This window comes from Beta vulgaris, chromosome 3 (genome assembly GCF_026745355.1).
Source record: "Beta vulgaris subsp. vulgaris cultivar EL10 chromosome 3, EL10.2, whole genome shotgun sequence".
NCBI lineage: Eukaryota > Viridiplantae > Streptophyta > Magnoliopsida > Caryophyllales > Amaranthaceae > Beta > Beta vulgaris.
In genome coordinates this window covers 3,067,966-3,090,205 of record NC_079204.1, presented here as the reverse complement: position 1 = coordinate 3,090,205, position 22,240 = coordinate 3,067,966, and the positions used below count along the sequence as shown (strand labels likewise).

The following is a 22,240-nucleotide window of genomic DNA, read 5'->3' as shown; positions in this document are numbered from 1 at the left end:
TTGATTAAGATTATCTGCGATATAAGTGAAAATACCAGAGTTATTTAAAAAATGGCCTAAATGTCACGAGTTATATTAGATATTGTCCCGAGAATATATATAGTACACCTGGGTGTACCATGCTCATGATACACCCAAGACTATTTTCTCCAAATGAGCAAACTGAGCGAATGAGTAAATGAGCAAAATGAACAAATGAACAAACAATTCTACTCATTTAAGAAAATGAGCAAACACTTTTATTACAAAATGAGCAAATGAGTAAATGAGCAAAATGTCCATATAGCAAATTTGGTGTCAAATGAACACCTGATATTCTAATTTATTACAAAAATACCCCTGGGTGTACCATGTTCATGGTACACTCGACATGGTACACCCGAGTGTACCATGACTATGAGTGAACTCATATTGTCCCTATTTCTTATCATCTCCCATCCACTTTCAACCATTCATGCTTTGGAAACTTCTCTTTGCTCCTTTATGAGATCTTCATTATATATCTTACTCACAATTTGTCACTCATTGTTGACTTAGTCACTCAAAGATGATTAGAGCACAGGCATAAGGCAAACCCCTTTTTTAAGTCATGGTAATCAACCCATTGATCAATCATTTTCCTCCCTTTCCCCTCTTTCTTTTTTTTAATAATATTTTTTATCCTCTATTTTATTACAATTTTAGCTCATTCTAGTTCACTCATACAAATAGTTCAACCACACTCTTACAAATTACAACTGAGTTCAACTAACTTAAATGTTTAGATGAACTCCCTTTACCTTTTAATTAGTACTAGTAGTGTATGACCTTGCAAGTACTTATGTATATAGAGGGGTATTTTGGACTTTTCACTTATGTTGAACTAATTATTATAGAAGACTTGTCGAAGTCAATTTTTTTTTTAAAAAAAACTTCTATGTAATACTTATAAATACTTGAAGCAGCGTTACAAACATTTGCCATCTTCCTCGAAGCTGCTAAAGTATCCACAGTCGCTTTCGTTCTTTTATTTACTTTTTTTTTTAACAGTTTTACCCTTATGAAGGAATGGATCATAAACTTTTATCCACCGGAATTCCTCACAAAACCCTCCCCGATAATTATACCCGACCCGAATCTCAGAGACCCAATTTATCACAAGTCTCAGATTGTGAAGATGTCCCAGTTATTAACTTAGCTGCTGAGGATCATTCTCAAATACTCCAACAAGTCTCTCATGCTTGTACACATTACGGGTTTTTCCAGGTAAACTTTTTTTCCGACGCTATAATGTATGCATGTGGTGCTCGCACTAAGTATATATTTATTCGTTTATTATCAACGATGTCTTGAACTAATGGTTAAGATTGAAGTGATGTGAACGTTAGGTTACAAGTTCAAATCCCCTCATCTTCTTCGTAGTTTGTAATGTCTTCGTGACTCGTATGAATAATAAAAATATATATATATATTCGTTTATTTGATATTTACCATTTAAAAATTATTGGTAGGTAAAGAATCATGGGGTGTCCAAAAAATTGACGGAGGAGATGCAAAAGGTGGCTCAAGAGTTCTTTAAGTTACCAGTAGAGGAGAAAATGAAGTTGTATAGTGATGATCCGACAAAAACATTGAGGTTATCAACAAGTTTTAACGTTAAAAAAGAGGAAGTTCATAATTGGAGAGATTATCTTAGACTTCATTGTTGGCCTCTTGAGAAATATGTGCCTGAGTGGCCTTCTAATCCTCCTTCATTCAAGTAAGTAATCCATCTTTAATTTTATTAGTTTTAATATAATCAAATTATGGGTGAAATTTAATTTTTTAATTATAAGAAGGCAAGTTTGTTGCTAGTTTTGGTTTTGCCTTCCACGGTTCCATGTTATTTCACAAGTGAAAATGATTCTAGAAGAGTACTTAATTACTTATGCAAGTACATAATACATGTTTAAATTAAGAGATATGTCCTTGTCATAGTACTCTCTTCGATCTTTATTAGTTTATCTGTTTCTTTTGCATAAACCTTTAGGAGAAATAATATTGTGAGACATAAATAGAAAGAAAAACTATTATTTTATATTAAAGTTAAATATATGTGTGATGAAAAGTTAGTGGTCTCGTTTTAAAAATAGAAATAAAATGATATAAATAAACTAACAAGAGACATTTAAAAAAAACGAATAACTAATAAAGACTGAAGAGAATAGATTACTATTATAAAAGAACGTTTACAAACGGTTTTTTTTTTTTGAACTTAATATAGTAAATGGGGTCCAGTAACTAAAGGTAACTAGAGAATCTTTGTACTTTTAAAATTAACTGCCATTATTCTGTCATATCTTAATTATCCCTTTTAGGGATGTTCAAGATTTTCAGGAGTTTTTCCTAAAATAAGTTTCTTATCCAGCAGTCAGAAATGTACATTAATAGAATAAATATATAATTTATATTATTATTTATCAAAGTTCAAATATAATAATAAGTTGATGTTTTAAAATACATCATAAACATGATCTAAGAAGATTTTATTTTTTCTTACACAATAAATTTATGGTTAAATATATTTACTTTTAACCTTTATAAAGACAAAGAACAAAAAAACATTAATTCACAAGAGGTACAATATCCCATTATTTAAGATAACCATATGACACATGTATGACGAGGAGATATATTATTAAATGAGAGATCCTATATTCACGTCAGGCTAGTGAGGGATTTGTTACGTTATCATTTCTTTTTCTTTGTATATATAGTTTTTGATTGTTTATTCTTAAATACATAAGAATCACATACTATAGAATATAATATACTGACCAAGTTGATTGTAAAAGACAAACGCTAAAATAACGTTGACTTTAGCACAATAGCATAGCAAATTAGCAACATAGATCTTCTAGACTTCTAGTATATATATAGTGCTAAAGTGCTTATACTAATGAGTAGTATATTGACATTAATTGGGCCCCTTAATTTACACTTTCAATCTAGCAAATGTTCATCTACTATACTCATAATCATAAGTTTGGCCCTACTTTACACTTTCAACTCCCATTATCTGGGATATCAAATTAGTGAATTTGTACTGCTCATTATAAAGATGATCATTAGTAAAATGAGTTCTATAAATTTCACCTTAGAAGAGTAGCTATTTTTAACATGTACTTTTCGCAAATAAGAGTAAAATAAGTCGTAGGACTAAAAAGTTATGTTATGTTTCCAAAAATTATTAAACGAGACGGTCTAATTTTAATATAAAAGTAGACTTAGTCATTAATTACAAATTGCTAAAAATGACTTCTATAATGATCATATTATATTGATCATGTTGAGAATTTTCGAGGGTATTCTTTTTCTTTTCTTGATGAAAAACAATTTAACTCTTAGTCTCGCGATTATTGTAGCTATTTTGCATAATTAAAGCAATGATATATGATAATTAAGTCCGAACAAACTTTGTAAATTAGTGGTTGATATACAAGTTATGGGTTGTGGAAAAGTAGTTATCTTTGGAAGGATTGGATGTGCCTATTACCCAACCCATCACCCATGTGATAGTCATTTAACACGAATGCCTTTCTAAGCTAGGCAATTAGACGACCTTCCACTCTTCTAAAATTGCTAAAAAGTCATAAATAAGCTTTGATTTTACAAATCGTTTAGGGCGAGAAAAATAAATACTCAATTTTAGACAATTTAAAGTGTATGTAATGAAGGCTTGAGTCCTATTACTTCGTTTTAAGCCACTTCTCAAATATAAGGCGTTCAAGTTTATGAAAATTTGCTTTAATTACGAATATCTCTCATAATTTGATAAATAGAAATTATAAAAATTATACCAATGAATTTGTCTTGAAAAATACTATAGTAACATTATTTTCTTCAATTTTCAATCAACCTAAATGGAGAGTAATTAACTATTAAAATTCAACCTCGAACATCGTACATATCTTATATTTTGAAACGTTGAAAATATGTTAAGCCGAATTAACTAATTACTTAAGCAAGGTTTTGATAAATCATGCATCCTTACCTATATACATAGACATAAGTACATGCAAACCATTTTAATAGTAATTTAATGAGATACATAATTATTTCCTTCATCCTTAAATAATTGTTCAGTATAGTATTTTGATCTTAATTACTTATTACTCTAATATAATTGTTCAGAACTAAGAAGATAATTAATTTAATTAAGAACGAAGGTAGTACATTATATATGTGGCTTAGGTTTACTTAGGGACATATAATATTAATTTTACCAACCTATTTTTACACGTCTTTTCCACGTGGAGTAATTGGTGGAATTTTGATTAGTGCAATCATAAAGTATTAGTTGCATCACTGCATGATATGCCTCGTTTCATTTTTACCAGTACACATGTCTTTGCCTCTTATTTCCCACCGACCTGAATACATTATACACGATACACCTACTATCCACCATTCTAGCCGTGGATCAATCTTACGATCTCAAGGAACTAACCATGTCACTCATGACATCATATAAAAACGTAAGCATTATGATAACATATGACGTTTTACGTATGACGTAAGCTTTGGGGTATGTGCTTTGAAACTTGAAAGTTCGGCAATTTTTTAGTTATGCCAAATGTCTTGTCTACTAGTACTGCCAAACCCTCGAAGTTAGCAATCACTAAAATAGCGTAACGGAACTTGACTAGTTAGTATTTATCTGTATCTGCTAGATGCATGAAGGGTCTTAACGCATTTTATGGATTTTGATCTATATGAACCATAAAGATAGTACAAAACTGGGAAAGAGGATTCGAATCTGTGACCTATTGTGTACAGTATTTCAATCTTAACGACTAGATCATATATTTTTTATTTAATTTCGAGGTTTTTATTGGCTCAAGCAGGCTCATCAGCTCTCATAAATTATGGGGTAAGAAGGGGATCCCAACTCATAAGAAAACTTTCAGAGAATTAAAGCTAAGGATTTATACCCAGAAGCATAAATTTTCACAAACACCTCAAATATGAGATTGATGAGAGTCGAACTCCCGACCATGAAGTTGGGAGGTGGAAGCTCCAATCATTGAATTTCTACATGATTCTCTGATTTGGAGGTTTATGAAATTAAAACTTAGAAGTATACATTTAGTTAGGTGGCTCTAATACTTGGCCTACGTACAAGATGTACCCTTTTTCTTTTACTTCCTCCGTTCCATAATAAGTGAAACATAAGCATTAGGCACAAGATTTAATAAACATCACTTTCAAAAGCCAAAAAGTCATAAAATACTCTTTTATGTTATCAAAAGTAGGAGAGAGAAAAGCAAATTACACAAGTTTATGATGGGTACTCTTGTCATTTTGTCACTTTCTTTTTTCCATTTAAGGTATATTTTACTTATTTTAAAACGTTCTAAAATAGTAAGTGTTTCACTTATTATGAAACGGAAGAAATATTACTTTCAACCACTTGATCTCTAAAAGACTAAAACAATATGAACATGAAGTTTCCGAAATCGTACTCCTACAGTCCTACTTTCATATCAATTCAAATATCAATGGCAATGTACTCTACCGAGTGGGTGTTTGTTGGGTTCCATAAGTCCCATGCTGAGTTGTCGTACATTAAATAAGGAAAGATGTAAGTCACTTTATAATAACTGACTTGAGGCCAGAATCTAGAATGTTATGTGTGTGAGGCGATAGGTCAACTAAAGATTAGTCAATGTCCATGATTTAATCGGTAAAATGACGTAGGTATACTTCTAAATTACTATCAATTTTCTATTGATGTATATTAGAAAAAACTTTATCTATCTCGTGGATGGTTGACCCATTACTAATAGAAACAAAAAAGTAGTGGAATCCAATATTAATTTTAATAGTTTTTTAATGCTCTATTTTTAGTGGGTTAACTACCCAACGGGTAGATATAACATTATCCATGTAATTTAGACGGTAATAAGTAATAACTAATAAGGCATTCTTTTCAAATATATCATGCGTGTGCTAGCTAGCAATGATATCGAATGTTTGAATATTTACTACTTTATAAAACATAAAGTAGGTAAGGTGTCGTTCGATTTATCTCTATGGAATTTTACAAGATATTATATTTATATAGACTTCATTAATAAATAATTGTAAATATTAATGATCAAAATATCGGAAAAGTGCTACTTATACTTTTATCCCCTTTCTTTCTTCTCCTTTTGCTAGCTTTTGATAGTTGATTAGTATTATGAATTATGATATAACACTTGGCCTCAATGTCAACATCGAGGACTTTTATCATCATCTCTTGAGTATGAAAATCAACCGACAAATCTTATTGAAAGAAGATGTTGGATTTATACATACTATGTATGCTTGAATATCAACAATTTTTAATTCTACTAATAGATATTTTAAAATATTAATAGTTAAGAATAAAAGCAAAAAATGCCGTATCACATATGTAATGTGTTTGATTGACATAAAAAAACATAAAAAATGAAAATTTGTAGAGTTGTTTAATTTGATTGACATAAGTAGAGGAAGTTACACATCAACATAATTTTAATTTCTCAAAAAATGAATTATTTCACTAACATAATATTTTAATTTCTCACAAAATGAATTATTTCACTTACCTACTTCAAGTAAGTAGCTTGCATATCCTTTCAAAAAAAAAAGTAGCTTGCATATGAGAACTTTTATTTTTCATATACAATCAAACAACTTTTCCTAGATCCAATTAAGTAAAAATTTCTAAATATTCACACTTTTTAAGAAGTTATACTTCTTACATTTTATCAAATGATAAATAAATTAAAACGGCATATTTTATTGTCAAATATGAACACCCAATTCTAGAAGGTTGGTCAAAAAGTCATGCCTTTTTTTGTTTGGACCCATTGCAAGATCAAAATTTCTTGTTGAGGGTGCGAAGTGCAAGATTAAATTGTGACAAGACGTGGAATTGGATCACATAGGAGATTGGGTAGGGTCCAATCACCATTCAGTTCACCACAGTTGTTGAAAAATTCAACACAAGCAAGTCTTTTTCCGATAAGATTTGCCGTTTGATTTTTACACTCAAAAGATAAGGATTAATGTCCTCAAAAGAGTATGCATGTTGAACTAAAGGGCAAGTGATATACATGTAATTAGATAATATCAACAAATAAGTGTTTCTGCATCGAAGAATAAGCAAGTTGTAGAACAAAGGAGATACGAGAGTAGCACTTCTTTTTTTTTTTTTTTGGTATTTTGATCCTAATATTCTACTATGGTTTTGTAAGAGATTACTTATTTTTGATTTAAATTAGAGAACAATCAAGATCCAATATCAAGAAGAAAATTGAACACCTTTTTAAAATTAAATACTAGTTTAATGGATTAGATTTAGTGATCTGTTTAGTTTAAGGATCAGTTTTATCCTTTTAATAATTATATTTTTTTAATCCATTTAGTCAGAAGTTTAATATATTCGTTAAGACTGTTTGTATATTTTTTAAAAATCGTCGGTTGTTATTTTAAATTTAAAGGAAAATCAGGAAAGGAAAAGAAAAGGGACAATTAAATTGGTGCGAGATATTTAGAGATGGTTTAAATTAAAGTGAAATGAAATAGGCTTAAGTGATTGTAGGTTTACCGTTTATGTTTGTATAATTTTATAATAAACAGATCGATTTTTTTTTGTAATTTGCTAATATCTTAATATTAAAATATTAGTTAAACATAGTGAATTTGGCATAGCTTTATGGAACTTGCACCAATTTCCATTTTTGTGTCACGACTTTGAAGTATCTCCCTACCAATGAGATTTGAACCGCGAGTTCTTCTAAATAGACCTAGTTATTGAACATAATCGTCTAATGGATAACGGGTTAAAGTTAATTTTATATGGCTTTTATTGAATAAGAATCAATGGACAAAGTCATTGTAGGATCAATAACATGTCCCAATAATTTTGACCCGGCTCGCTATAACCCCTTATGACTCGATCCGTTTACGACCCGATCAATTGTTGACTTGCATCGACGTTGACCTTGACCTGAGTTATTTTGTATAATAAACTAATAAAGCGGGTCATGTGGTAAGCTTGGTTGGCTAATGATGTTGGGTATAAATTAAAACATACTCTTTACCTTTGCTAACATCTAAGTAAACTATGTGAAGAGTATGTGTCAATTTTATAAGGTATTGTTATAGTTATACAGATTTAAGTGTTGTATTTGGTTTGAGATCAAGCTGTAAAACAGTATAGTAAAGCAAAAAAAACCAAGGATTTCTCATGTTACTTTCTCCTTCAAAATTATCCCTGCCCTAATGATTTGTGTAATGTTACAACAAACAAGATCTTCTACTTAAGAAAACTATCTTATTGAAATGAGAAAAATCTAAAATAATATTCTTATTTTCCACTTAATAAACGAATTTTGTAAATAAATTAATTATCAAAATATAAATTCAAATATTCAATTATAATCTAAAAACAAATTCACCGTAATTGATTTTTGAAGAACTTTCAAATGTTCAATCTTTTGTTTTGCCTTTCTAAATCAACTCGCTTATTTTCTTTGTTTTCACATATTTCGATTTGTCACATAACAGTTATCCTATAACCGCGTGTACCATCTAATTTGCGACAAACAAAAAAAACACCATATATATTTAGTCAAGGGACAACATATCGTGGAGCTACCGTCATCAAAGATATTTCAAAATATCCAACCACTAGCAATCTATCCCCTCGTAAAACTTGGCACTTTTGGCAAGGATGGTAAATACATGGCCCATATTTACGCGGTTTCTGCATTGTTTTGGGTCTATTAGAAGAAGAGAATAGTAGTCTACTCTGTGGCCCATAAGGACCCCAATGAAAAAGGCCCATTGTAGGACCTCTTAATAAAAAGAAGTTGCAACGTAGGTTTAACGTCGATAGAAAATGTCGGCCTTATAACCACATGCGAATTGTCAATACGTTCCTATCTCTAAAGTCTAAATCTTTGGACCACCTGTCTTTAATCATTAATTCATTATATCCAAGAATCCAACTTACGTGAACAATACTGTTTGCCTCATGTATGATAGTATCAAAATAATGACATCACCCACTCTAACTATACATGGGCCATGGGGGTACTTAAAAGGTGTTAAATTTTAATCATTTTCAAGCCGCTTAATTTAGAGGCAGAGGCGATCAATATGGGCCCGATTTGAAAATAGCTGGGTTTTGGAAACAACTTTTAACCTATGATTTGAGTCCAACCCAATTATGGGAAAAAAAGAGCCGCAGACAACTTAAATATGCAAAGCCAGTTTAAATATTGGTCTGGTATGAAAATGGCTCGAAAAGCACGCTTGGCTCGAATTATGGGTTATGATGCGTGATTTTGGCCCGCGACATGACCCGGCTTGAGGCTTTAGCTCAAAATGGGGCACTTTTTTAGGCTAAGTCTGACTCGTGATCACCTCTACCTAAAAGTAATTGAGTTATGCTAATTGAAAAAAAGGATTGATAGATTATCAATATTTAGCGGGTTTTTAAGGTAACCGTTTTAGGAAGCGATTCTTCAAAATTACAAGTCATAATTAAAATTGACCGTATAATTTTCTAGTATGTAAAGTATTATAGTGTATATTGTATCCCTTTTTGCTTGGTTCACCAGCCTTCCTCACAAAATGTTGCTAAGTAATGAAACCAAGGTCGTCTTAGAAATCTCAGTACTAATTATAAATTTGAGCCCTAAACAAATAAAAATTATTCCAAAATTTTGGAATTTAGAAAAATATATTAATGGAATTACTATGTTGAAATTGAATATTACACTTTAAAGCACATAACTTAATGGATTACGATTAATGTGTCTAATATAAAAGAATGAATTTCAAATTCCTTGATTTTCTTAAGTGAGGAGCCACTTACAGTACATCACTTTACAAGCCTTATTCAATAACCTTAAAATAAAAGTAAAAAGTTATTCAATAACCTTAAAATAAAACTAAAAAGAAATTATTCCATGTGGTATGTATATAATATACACATATTTTGTTCGATTTTTTTTGTTTTTCTTTTTAATATAGGTTGACTAATTTCTGTCACATTTCTATTTTATACTACGTACTAAAATTTGTGTACATAAATATTGAAAATAGTTGTCTCACATCAAGGGGTGAACTGATAAAATTTGAGAAATGGAAGAATTTTTTTTGTTTATTACCTCAATCTCGATTAAATAGGGATTTAGTGAACGTAACCTTTTAATTTGACTATGCCAAAGCAGACACTTTCAAACACTTCGATATCTTATTGGTGCTAGAGAGCCACTAGGGCGTGTGATGAGAATCAAGTCGAAGATATCTTAAAATAGGGAGGAAAACTCTAACCAACTCAGTTGTCTCTTGTAAGAGACCTAGGTGTGCATGAGCCCACTAGTACATATTGTCCTCTTTGGACCTAGCCCGCAATGTTTTGCATTGATGCAGAATCGAAGTCATACCCAAAAGACATATATTAGGTTGATGTGTCCACCTGTTAATAAAGTAGGTTATGTTCTCCTCAACTTCTTATATGGGATAGCCAAGGTTTTAGGCATCTTCCCCCCCTCATTTAAAGAGCTTGCGTCCCATAGACATTACGGGACATCGAAATGGGCCATGGAACTCTAAGGCACACACCCTCATCATATCCTCCAATGTTTGAATAGTGCGTTTCGTCTGGCCATCTGTAGCCAGATGAAAAGTTGTACTAATTTTTAACTTAGTGCGTCCCAAAGTTTCCTCAAGCTTTTTGCTAAGAATTAGACAAGAACCTGCAATTACTATCTGAAACAATATTACTCTCAAAAACCATGAAGTATAATCACATGCGCGCTCTCTATAAGCAGTGACCAATCTTTCATGCTTCCAAGTATCATTCACGGGAACGAAATGAGCATACTTGATAAGAAGATCCATAATAACCCAAATCATATAATTCCCCTTTGGTGTTCTCGGAAGTACGCAAATGAAATCCACTGAGATCAAGTCCCATTTCGATGCAGGAACCTCTAGAGGTTGAATCATCCCTTGAGGCCTCTTGTGCTCACTCTTTACCTTCTGACAAGTTAAGCATCTCGAGACATACTTAGCAACATCTGTCTTCATATGCGACCACCAAAAAGTCTGCTTGAGATCCTTGTACATCTTATCTCCTCCAGGATGCATTGAATATTGTGCTGAAAAGCTTCTTCTATGATCTTTTCCTTCAACTCAGAAACATTAGGAACACACCATCTCCCCTTGAATCTCACGCTACCATCCTCAGCCACTGTAAAATTGAGGGGCTCATTAACTTGCTTGTCCTTCAAGAACCAATCATGTACTTGTGCGTTTTTAATCTCATCATACAAAGTGAATTGGATCATAAGAGAATTAAGTTGAGTTCCCGACTTCACAATATCCACATCAAGATTGAAACTGCTCTTGAAAATGATTCCTCGAACGCATGGTCTGCAAACAATGAGAGGATTTCCTGCTAAGTGCATCAGAAACAACGTTGGCCTTACCCTCATGGTATTGAATACCCATTTTAGTGTCCTCTAGTGCCTACAGGGACACGGACTCTTTGAAGGAGGGGAGAAAGTGCATCAGATCTTGGTTATCCTACATCGAAAGTTGAGGAGAATGAAACCACCTATATATAGAGGTGGATACCTCAACCTAGTAGAAGCCTTTTTGAATAGTATTTCGATCCTGCACGAAAGCAAATCCTTGCAGATTATAACCCAAGTTGCATACCTATGGGTGTTACGTCCAAATTGGAGTAGCTTCTTCTACCAACAATAGAAGGATTATTTGCAAACGCTTACTTCGAAATGCAGTAATATCTTATCTTGAATTCTAAACTACTACTTAATTTGTGTTAGGAGAAATGGAGAGTGGATATAGGAACACAATTCGCTTCTCTGTTTTAGATAACTGCAGGAGTGTACCATTAGCACATATCAATTTACATGTTTTCGTCTACCGTCTGCAGAAATTTGCGAATTAGGTAACACCAATTATTTCATAATGGTCATTTATTGTCGGAGTCCTTGGAATCTACAAGTGCTCCTTGATGATATCCAGCATATTCCAAACGCTATATAAGGAGATTAAGGCCATGTTCTTTTAGACTTATTTTCAATTCAGTTTCTCTTTACAGTCCAGTTTATCTTAGTTCTGTTCCATTTTGATCCGTTCAATTTAGATTCTCTCAGCCGAAAAGAAATGAGCCTAATTGTAGCACACAAATTCACCTAGATTATCTGTCATCAATTATTTCCTTGAAAAAATTAGAGTAGCATACAAATTATATACACAACTATGATTAGTCAATAATCAATATTTAACAACTAACAAGATACCCGAACATACTGAAGCTTTAATTTGGCTTACATCATATGGAAAAATGATATTTTACATGTAAAATTTATTTACTTTGACAGGGAAATAGTAAGCATGTACATTAAAGAAGTTCGGGAACTTGGGTTCAGAATACAGGAACTAATATCAGAGAGCTTAGGGTTGGAGAAAGATTACCTTAAGAATGCCCTAAGAGATCAAGCACAACACATGGCTGTTAACTATTACCCGGAGTGCCCGGAGCCTGAGATGACATACGGGTTACCGGGTCATACTGACCCGAATGCCCTTACAATCCTTCTTCAAGACTTGCATGTATCTGGCCTTCAAATCTTAAAGGATGGTATATGGCTTGCTGTCAAGCCTCAACCTGATGCTTTTGTTATTAATATTGGTGATCAGTTGCAGGTAATAATTTTTTTAAGTATTTGTTTATCTGTTTTTTTTTTCTTAAGTATTTGTTTTTTCACGGTATCCAACCTACACATTTTATTGACTAACTATTGTACGATAACTAGGATTATTATGGCTTATCGTTTTTTAGCATATTTACTATTCTGTAGACTGTAATACACCCCCTCAATTTTTACGGGGGGCAACAATGGAAAGACGAGAACAAGAAATTTGAAAAGATCGTGTCTTGATACTCAACAAAACAAAGTTAAATAATTTCTCTAGAACATCGAGAATGTATGGTGAAGTATAAAGAGGTTCCATCTTGGTTGTGGAAACCTAATAGGAACCATTTCAAGAAGTGAGCTTGAAATGGCCACTGAAGTAAAATTCCATTGAAGCAAACTTTATCTTTTTCAAAATTTGAGTTTTATTAAGATTGGATTAAAAAGGCAAGAACCATCACAATCATGACATGGAATCCGAAATTCGTGCTCCCTAGAAGACATGACCAAAAAACATTGTAGCAAACAATTGTAGCCCTCTATTATTAAGAGGAAAAGATAAGCGTGACTCATGTGACAATTTATACGGTGCCTAGTTAGTCAAGCTCAAGCAAACCTTTAAACTAATTTTCTTGTCAGTTGTCAATTAATATCAGAGCTAGTTGACCCACATACAGTGATAGTAGTAAAGCATACAACAATCTTTAATTTTTTTCTCTTGATAAAAATTAGATATTCAAGAACTAGGACTTAACTCGATCAAATCATGACTTGAACTTGACTTGAAACCTTATCGATTTGAGCCGAGCAAGAGAATTTCAAACTCTTGAAAATTGAGGCAGTTAACCTTATGTCAAATGATTTTCAAGCAAAATTGGGCATGTGACAACTTGTACTCAACTCAGCTTTATTATTAGCACCCATGAGATTAATTTTTTTACTACATTACTACACATCATGGCCCTCTAGTCCTCTCCATATGACCAAAAATAGTGTCATAAGACATCTAGAAACTAGAGGAAATTTTGTCTTTAATTATTTAACGGTGGGGCTATCTCCTACAATTTAGGGATCCTGTGCTAAATTAAATTATAAGGATTGAAATTTTTTGTGAATGGAAAGAGACGAAGAATCATCAATGGTTTTTTTTGGGAGAATAGGATGAACGAAGCAAAACACCAAAATGAGATTAATTTATTTGAATTTGCATCCAATATTAGACTCAATAAATTGGAAACGAACCCTTGTAATTAGATTTATTTCTTTTTTTTTTTATTTGGGCGGAGAACTGGACTCTTATATTTTGGGAGCTCTATGCAATTGCTCACCCTACCCATGGCCTTAATTAGGCCACCCCTGTTTACCGGTTCACCTTGCTAAATTTTACCCTCTAATGCAAATTCTAACATGTGGTGTGATCAACTTGAATAGTAACTAGTGACTAGCTATTTTCAGGCATTGAGCAATGGGTTATACAAGAGTGTATGGCACAGAGCAGTTGTGAATGCAGATAAGCCCAGATTATCAATAGCTTCTTTCCTTTGCCCTGCTGATAGTGCATTGATCAGCGCGCCGCGACGTCTGACTGCCGAAGGATCATCGGCCGTTTACAGGGACTTTACATACCCGGAGTACTACAAGACGTTCTGGAGTAGGAACTTGGACCAGGAACACTGCTTGGAGCTTTTTAAGAACCAAAACTAAGTATATCACCTCCTTAGCTTCTAGTCTTCTACATAATTATCAATAAATAATGGTACTATATAATAATATAACCATCAACTGTTGCACTTTTTGTTTGGTGTCCAAAAGAAAAATTAATTTCACAAATGAGCCTTTTCAATTTGTTTAACAATTTACGTGACTTTAAAATGCCAAATCTGTTTTGCAAACGTTTTAAGTCTTTTCCTGAAAAGAAAAATCTTTCCTACTATATGTCTTGGCTACCTTTCTACCACCGCACCCTATCCACCACCCCACCTCCCCGAACGAACGTTAAGGTAGCGTCGCGGGGTGTCGTCAGCGGACAAGGGGGGTAGTGGAGGTGATCAGGGGAAGGGGTGGGTGGTGACTGATTGTGTTGCTGTGATGGATGGTGGGAGGGATCGGTAAAGGGGTTTTCAATAATGTTCGTTTCAACAAAATTATACTTTTTGGGAATGGCTAAATATCTAATTGTTAGGTGTCTAAATTTGAAATATGAATCTATAGTGCATTTATATATATGCATTAAGTGTGAAATCCACCATACTATCTATTTTACATTTAGATATCTAACAATTAGACGTTCAACCTTTTTCATAACGTAAGTACGAAAATTGTTAAACTAAAACATGAGGCTGTTTTGTAAAGTTTAATGTTTTTTGGGTAACAAATAAAAAATGCAAAAGTTGATGGTTACTATATATTTAGTGTAAGTTTAATGCTTTTCTTATTGATAAGTGTATCTAGGTTATGTTGTGTTATGTTCTTTGTGAATTATTACCAATAATTATGTTCATTGGTTAAATTTGTGTTGTACGTTGATAAGTAGACGTAAGTCTTAATGTTTGAATAAAAAATTTGTTTCCTTTCAAAAAATAAAGAACTATTTGTTAGTGATTATATAATAGTATTCTCTTTGAGCTCCATTTCTCATAAGTAGACGTGAATTTATGCTCTATTTTGTTTGTTGATAATCGATTAAATATCTTTTTGGAACCTAAATTATATAATTTGAATAAGTTCCAATATATTCACGATGATTGTAAAGAAAAATTATTGGGAATACTTTTTATTTTGCCAATTGGGAAAAATGAAAAGACAGGTTGACAATTAAAATATACAAATGACTTTTTTGGCCAAAAATAAATGTGTATGAGAATAAAATTACTTGCCATGGTATGATGTAGCATAGGCTATAATATAGGAGGTTGATGCCTTTGATAGTGAGATATTAAATTTAGCGATGATCCACTGCCTCTACCAACTATCGTCGACCAATATAGAAAAAGTCTATCTTGTAAGAGACCGCCTACTTTTAAATTAAAATTAGACGATGGTAAGTCCAATATTAAAAAGAATATTAGCTTAACAATGACTAGGTTTATGTCCTTCGTTAACTAGTTTAATCCATTTAGTGACTAGGTCAACTTTTATATTAAAACTAAAACCGCGTATTTTAATAATTTTTGATATAAAATTACCCTTGAAATTGAACTTCGTATACATTTTTTCAGATGTTTGCCAAAATGATCCACTTATTTGTATCCTAATTTTTTTTCCTCTAATCTCTATTATGTGTTTATGGATGCATAGTTAGGTTTGGATCTCTTTTTTATTTATTATCACGACTAGGTACTCCCATGCTGCCATAAATTCAATTTAATTTCTATCGATAATAAATCTCATATTGGGCCTGAGTTTGAGCATGACTGGGACATAAAGGATTTTAATATCAATCGCCTTACGATCACCAAAGTGGCCCTTATGGGGTGCGTGCGACAAGCGCGTAACTTAGGATAGTGATGGTCATTGGTGCGGGCTGGGCGGGTCGGATCGTGGGTCATAGTGGGCTGGGATGATATATTACCGTCCAGGACCGTACCATGAAATTCATGGCTGGACGTGCTGGTTCGCGGGCTGAAAAATCTTGGACCACACCAGTTTGTTACTGGTTTTCACAGTTCTGGAAGCGGTTCTGGCGGTTCGTGGGTTTAGTGGGTTGGACCGGAGTGGCAGGCCGGCATGAGAATTTGTTGCTTTTTGTTCCAACAATAACGCTGAGTCTTGTAAAGACTTCTTGCAAGACTCTATGCAAGACTCCTTACAAGGCTTGCGATAATGATACCCTTAGACGACCCGCCAACGCAATCGATCGCCACTCTTAGGCCTTACTTAGCAAGTTAGCATTTATAATGATTATCGGTCCGTTTTTAATGCTTATTTGAATTTATCTGAACTTATTATACTTTATTATTTATTATACGTCTATATCTGAATTTATATGAACTTATTAGATTTTATTTTTATCAGTGTGTCGAACCTTATTTTTGTTTAACTTATTTTATTAGACCTTATCAAAATATATTTTTTCTTACAAATCTTTTTGATTTAAATCAAAATTTACTAACTTTGTCGTGTTATTTGACTAATCTCTAAGACTCAACATTTTTAGCTGTGACGTTCATAGTTTCATTTTCATGCGTAGATTTATAATATGCGATTATTCTCAATTAATATCTAATTAACGATAAAAGGTATTGAAGATCAAATGTATATTTTAGAGATTGTAAAAAGGTAAAAGGATAAACTAATAAATAAATGCAAGGTGACAAATAACTGCTCACGTTGAGTCTACGAGTTCTTAACTTCTACAAGCGGCACACCAATGTGACAATAAAAAAAAGAAGAAAATAATTAGTGCTCACTAGTAGACGTGGGTGTGGGTCGGGCTAGCACGCGGGCCCGCTCGGCCTGGCACGACTTAGGCTCGAATAAGTCTGGCCAGCTATGTGGGCCGTGCGTCTGCCACGGTCAATAAATTTTATTTCATGTTCGGTCTGGCACGAGCCTGCCTATATAGTCTGTGGGCCCAACGTCCTTTCTCTTTGTTTATAAATCTAAAACTAACAAAAATCGAAAAAAACTACATAAAACACAGGTTAGGCTCGCCTGCTTGTGAGTCTGAGTCGAGTTGTAGACAAAATCTGGTAATTTCAGGCTTGGCACCGCACAGTCCGTCACTCATAGGCTCAAGACTAGTCCGCCCCGTGGTGTGTCGAGCCTGTGAACAGGCCTGTCCCATGCTCAAGTCTACTCACTAATTACTTGCAGTGTGTCTATTTCGGTATTAATCGAATATTCACCAAGGGCTAGGAGCGTGTCAGATGTGTTACTGAACTAGTAGACAATGTCTTGACATATCTACGCTTAGACTATGTTCTATTCAACTTATTTTTGCCTAAACTTGTCTTATCTTCAATTAACTTTTCTAAAACTTCATGACTTAGCTTTTAAACTTTTCTAAAAACTTCTGACATATCTACGTCTGTACATTTTTATTAGCATTGATTTTTATGTTCATAATCTAATGTTTGATATTCATTGTATGTCTGGTGCTAGCTCATCGTACAGACGTGTGTATAAACTAATTTGAGCATAAAGATTAATAGTAAAATATTTTAGATACTAAAATGATTAATAATGTTTGGGAAGTACCTAAAATAAATTTTCAAGTGGTCAAAATAACTTGGATGATAAGTTAAAATGCGAGCAAGTGAATAATGTAAAACCTCACTTAACATTTTAGACGACGCTAAACACATAACATCATACATTATTCATACTAATTGTTGAGCAATCATAAAAATAGAATAAATGCACACAACTTTCAAGAAATGAAAGAAACAGAAATCCTAAGTGACCAATACATATAATCGGTCTTATTCTTGATAGTGAATGTCTGAATGATATACTGGAATTAAAGAAGGATTTGTAAGGCCTAGTTTTTCTTGATTAACTCCATGATCTTTGAATTATGAACAGAGCAAACAACATCAAAGCTTTGAAACCCAGCAGCAAAGACTAACACTTCGAACTCCTTCTCTGTCCTTTCTCGGCCGCCGGTCGTAGCCATCATCAACGCATCGAACTGGTAGGCTGCTTTGGCAGCTAAGTTAAAGGTGGTTTCACTTTGATCTGGAAGAAGAGCTTCACATATTATAACCTTGCCATGGTCCTCTGGAAGGGCATCGTAGCAGTTCTTCAGGATGGTTATGCATGCTTCATCATTGAAACAATGACAAATCCACTATATGTAACGAAATAGTTAGTATACTACTACGAAGGATATACAGTAACAACAACATATCATTACACGAGTGACGGAGTGTTTCTAATAAGAACATTGTGATATAATCTGGTGATACAATTTAAGATTATCTCACCTTCATGAACATGGCATCACCTTTGGGGATCTTCTCAAATATGCTTCCTCCAACTTGTTCCACACCTAAACACAAATACAATAATTAGTATTAATTAATATTAATAATAACGATAATTTGTCAAAACAAACCTTTTATATACCACTCTTTGCGAGAAAACTTTTATAACTTTTTTTGGTGTTGAACCACAGTTTATGAGTTTTTAGTACCACTTTTTGCGAGAAAACAAATATACGTATTTCATATTTTTTTGAAAGATGTGTACTTATTCATTTGGAAGCATTCTTGTTACTCTTTTTTGCAATTTGGTAAGATCTTACGATCCTACGATTCGATTCTACCGATTCGATCCCGTCCCCTTTACCAATCCAAAGTGAGATCCCGATCCTAACAACATTGGTCTCGATAACTTATGAGTTGTCTCGTTTGTTTGCATGTTTAGAGAACATATTATAATTTACTAACTAGTTATTAGGCCCGTACTATGCTCTGGGCAAGAAAAAATTTCATTTATTAATATAGTACTTTATGATTAAACACTAAATACAATTTAGCCTAGTGGTTATAACTAGGGGTGAGCACAACCGAATACCCGGTAAAATTTCATAGACCCTGACCCAGACTCGGACCCAGTAGGTATTAAAAATCTGGAATTGAAATTGGTCCAACCGAGTCCTAAATTTTTGGACCCAGACCCGGAACCGGTGGGTATCAGGTCCAAAACTTGGGTACCCAGTTTTAAATTTAACAATATATACTAATATGGGCCAATTGAGCTATAAAATTTTTTTAAAAAATTAAATGGGCCTAAAGGCCTACTGAGTACTAGCTTTTTACTTAACAACTATTATCATATTGCCAATTCTATATGAGAATATGAAAAAAACCAATTCTAAGTATCGGGTACCAGAACCTAGACCCGTTCCAACCGGGTACCCAGAGCCGGAACCGATCAAGTTGGGTACCCACTAGGTATCGGATCCGACAAAATTCTACCCAGATTTGGAACCGGATGCATCTGGGTCTTTTTTTTTACCCGGACCCGGTTCTGGACCCGACGTGTCCATACCAGGTATGGGTCTGGATACCAGGAATTTCTGCTCACCCCTAGTTAGAACTTAAGTATATGTATTTGAAGTCTCGGGATCAAACCCCTATACTATGCAATTTCTTAGTTTTTTTATTGTACATGAATTACATTAACTAAAAATTTTCTAGGGAGAGCACCACGTGGCACAGTTTCTTGTTTTCACACGCCTTTCAATATATTTGTATAGATAGATTAAGAACAGTTTGAAAAGAATACAAGTTCAGAATTAAAATACAATAATGAAATTTTATTTGACAATAAAGAATAATTTCGAGTAAGAATTTACCCGGACATGATGGAGCATTAGCTATAACTTGAGGTTGATCAAAGTTGATGCCTTTGATACTCGGATATTCAGCAAGGATGGCGCGGAGGGTAGCTCCGTTGCCTCCACCAACATCAACCAGTGTAGCAATACCCTTGAATCCCGTATATTTTTTCAGTAGTTCGCGCAAGAGAAGAATAGAGCTACTTGACATTCCATCATTAAAGTCCTCTTGACGTTTGGGTTGTTTGGCAAAATATTCATAGAAACCCATTCCATGAGCCTTTTTAAATGGTTCTACGCCTTCAAGTACCGCATCTTTTAATAATAGGCTACATTAACAAAATTGCACCACAATATTAGTCTTCTTTTTATAGTCGATACCTAAAGGTTAAAGGTATTAATGTATATAGTATGATTTATATTTTTATTAAGTCATAGTCGTCGACGTTTTGAGTTTTTATGTTCCAATCTGCTTGTGGTTCCCCTTGCACAAATTGAGGGGGTGTAATAGTGATACCTAAGAGCATTATTGTACACTATATAAGTTATATCTATACTAATATATTAAAAGGCGTGCATAAACCAGGAACGGTGTCACGTGGCGCTCTCCCTAAGGAGTTTTAGTTCATGTAATACATATACAATAAAAAAAATTTACAAATTGCATAGTATAGATTTTGATCCCGTAACCTCAAGTTCATGTACTAAAGTTTTAACCACTAGACCAGGTTGTATTTAGTGTTATCATATCAAAGTACAATATAATAATAAATGAAATTTTTTCTTACCCGGGGCATAGCCCGTGCCTAATAACTAGTTTTGATATAAATAGTGTGTTAAGGTTACCTATAAAGTTAAGCAATTGTCATAATTATAACAAATGGTAGTAGTAGAAGTTTTACTTACGAGCTCTCAATCATTGGCTTGTACATACACACATTAGAGGTAGGAGCCAAATAACCACCATGTTCGTCAGGAATCAAGAATTTGCATACAGGCGCAAGTCCATAACGTCTTTGGACAATTCCACCAGGAAGGGTGATAGGAGTGACAATGAGCACAGAGTAGCTGGCTAACAAGTCCAGCATTCGGCCGAGAGCCACGGCTGCAGCCTCCGGGTTGTTAGTAGGCAACTCGGCGGCAATCTCAGCCGCGGATAGAGGATTATTTGGCCCACGTTTGTGGATGATTTCCAAGACTTTGAGTTCTCTTACACTGTGTAGTACACCAAACTTGACACCCTCAATAACAAGGGTCGAAGCTAAGCAAAATGCTTCCACTTCCTCTGCTTCTCCTAAGTCCCAATATGGGCTGGTTTGCGCAACCTTGTTGCTGCTGTTTAGGGCCATTACAGATTTTTTTGTGTTTTGAATCACTTAAATCTGCAGCTTACATGGGTTATATACTATATTCGTGTATATATGATGCGAGTGCTGGGCTATATCGAGTAATATTTACTACATTTACTTAACACTATTTATGGACGAAAATAGAGACATAAGTTAGTTGACATTAAAGGAGGAGACCCCTTTGGCCTTTGCTCCCGCATCAGAATTCAGAGGCAATCAGCAATGGGAGTAATAATTAAGTAGCATGAATCATGAATTCATGATGCGACCAACTCATTTATTGTATTTTTCGTCTTATCGTCTGCTAACGAAATTTTGCAATTTCACGTGTTCTAGTTGCTAACTCCATCAGAGGGGACAAAAGGCAGAGAGGAAAAACTACTGAGCTCCATTTATCTTCGAAATTTTAATTCCGCAATTTTGTGCGGATGGTAAATTATATTCTCCCTCTAGAAATAATTGCATCATTTTAGGTTTGAAATGGTATTGTGTTAGACTCGTCTGACAAACCATTCTCGTCGGACGTCACACACACAAAACAACTGAAAGAATTTACACACCAACTGAAACAATACAATAATCAACTGAAAGGATACAATAAAGTCAATAATCAACTGAAAACATCAAAAAATCAAAGAAAAACAAAATCAACTGAAAACAAATACATCATTACCAAATAAACACACCAACTGAAAACAAATACACCATTACCAAAAGAAAGGTAGTAATATGTAAATACCATAATATAGTGCTTGTTTGATTTTTGCAGGGTCTCTCAAGTATATATTTGAACTTCAATATCTTCAATTCCGTATTAAAAAAATATAAAAAGTTAATTATCAAAAAAATATTTATAAAAAGTTGTATTATGAAAC

At 33.6% G+C, this 22,240-nt stretch overlaps 2 protein-coding genes across 2 annotated transcripts; one reads left to right on the top strand and one right to left on the bottom strand.

The window, feature by feature from the left end:
- Nucleotides 1-862: 862 nt before the first annotated feature.
- On the top strand, nucleotides 863-15,361 carry LOC104888151 (protein DOWNY MILDEW RESISTANCE 6). The gene is made up of 4 exons (XM_010673032.4): nucleotides 863-1,245; nucleotides 1,491-1,738; nucleotides 12,417-12,741; nucleotides 14,187-15,361. Exons 1-4 carry the CDS (start codon nucleotides 1,048-1,050, stop codon nucleotides 14,433-14,435), a joined length of 1,020 nt encoding a protein of 339 aa, XP_010671334.1. The 5' UTR covers nucleotides 863-1,047; the 3' UTR covers nucleotides 14,436-15,361.
- A 2,628-nt stretch (nucleotides 15,362-17,989) lies between these two features.
- LOC104888150 (caffeic acid 3-O-methyltransferase 2) lies at nucleotides 17,990-21,558 on the bottom strand. The gene is made up of 4 exons (XM_010673031.4): nucleotides 20,923-21,558; nucleotides 20,035-20,345; nucleotides 18,659-18,723; nucleotides 17,990-18,522 (listed from the first exon to the last, which is right to left on the bottom strand). The coding sequence occupies exons 1-4, from the start codon at nucleotides 21,363-21,365 to the stop codon at nucleotides 18,214-18,216; spliced, it is 1,128 nt and encodes a 375-aa protein (XP_010671333.2). The 5' UTR covers nucleotides 21,366-21,558; the 3' UTR covers nucleotides 17,990-18,213.
- Between the last annotated feature and the right edge of the window lie 682 nt (nucleotides 21,559-22,240).

What these genes read in the sequence shown, in the direction of transcription:
- LOC104888151 (XM_010673032.4), top strand. Translation starts at nt 1,048, where the DNA reads ATGGATCATAAACTTTTATCCACCGGAATTCCTCACAAAACCCTCCCC. An exon ending in CACATTACGGGTTTTTCCAG is followed by an intron (nt 1,246 to 1,490) that starts GTAAACTTTTTT and finishes AATTATTGGTAG; the next exon opens with GTAAAGAATCATGGGGTGTC. An exon ending in TCTAATCCTCCTTCATTCAA is followed by an intron (nt 1,739 to 12,416) that starts GTAAGTAATCCA and finishes TTACTTTGACAG; the next exon opens with GGAAATAGTAAGCATGTACA.
- LOC104888150 (XM_010673031.4), bottom strand. Translation starts at nt 21,365, where the DNA reads ATGGCCCTAAACAGCAGCAACAAGGTTGCGCAAACCAGCCCATATTGG. An exon ending in TAATGCTCCATCATGTCCGG is followed by an intron (nt 18,724 to 20,034) that starts GTAAATTCTTAC and finishes ATTTGTGTTTAG; the next exon opens with GTGTGGAACAAGTTGGAGGA. An exon ending in GTGATGCCATGTTCATGAAG is followed by an intron (nt 18,523 to 18,658) that starts GTGAGATAATCT and finishes CGTTACATATAG; the next exon opens with TGGATTTGTCATTGTTTCAA.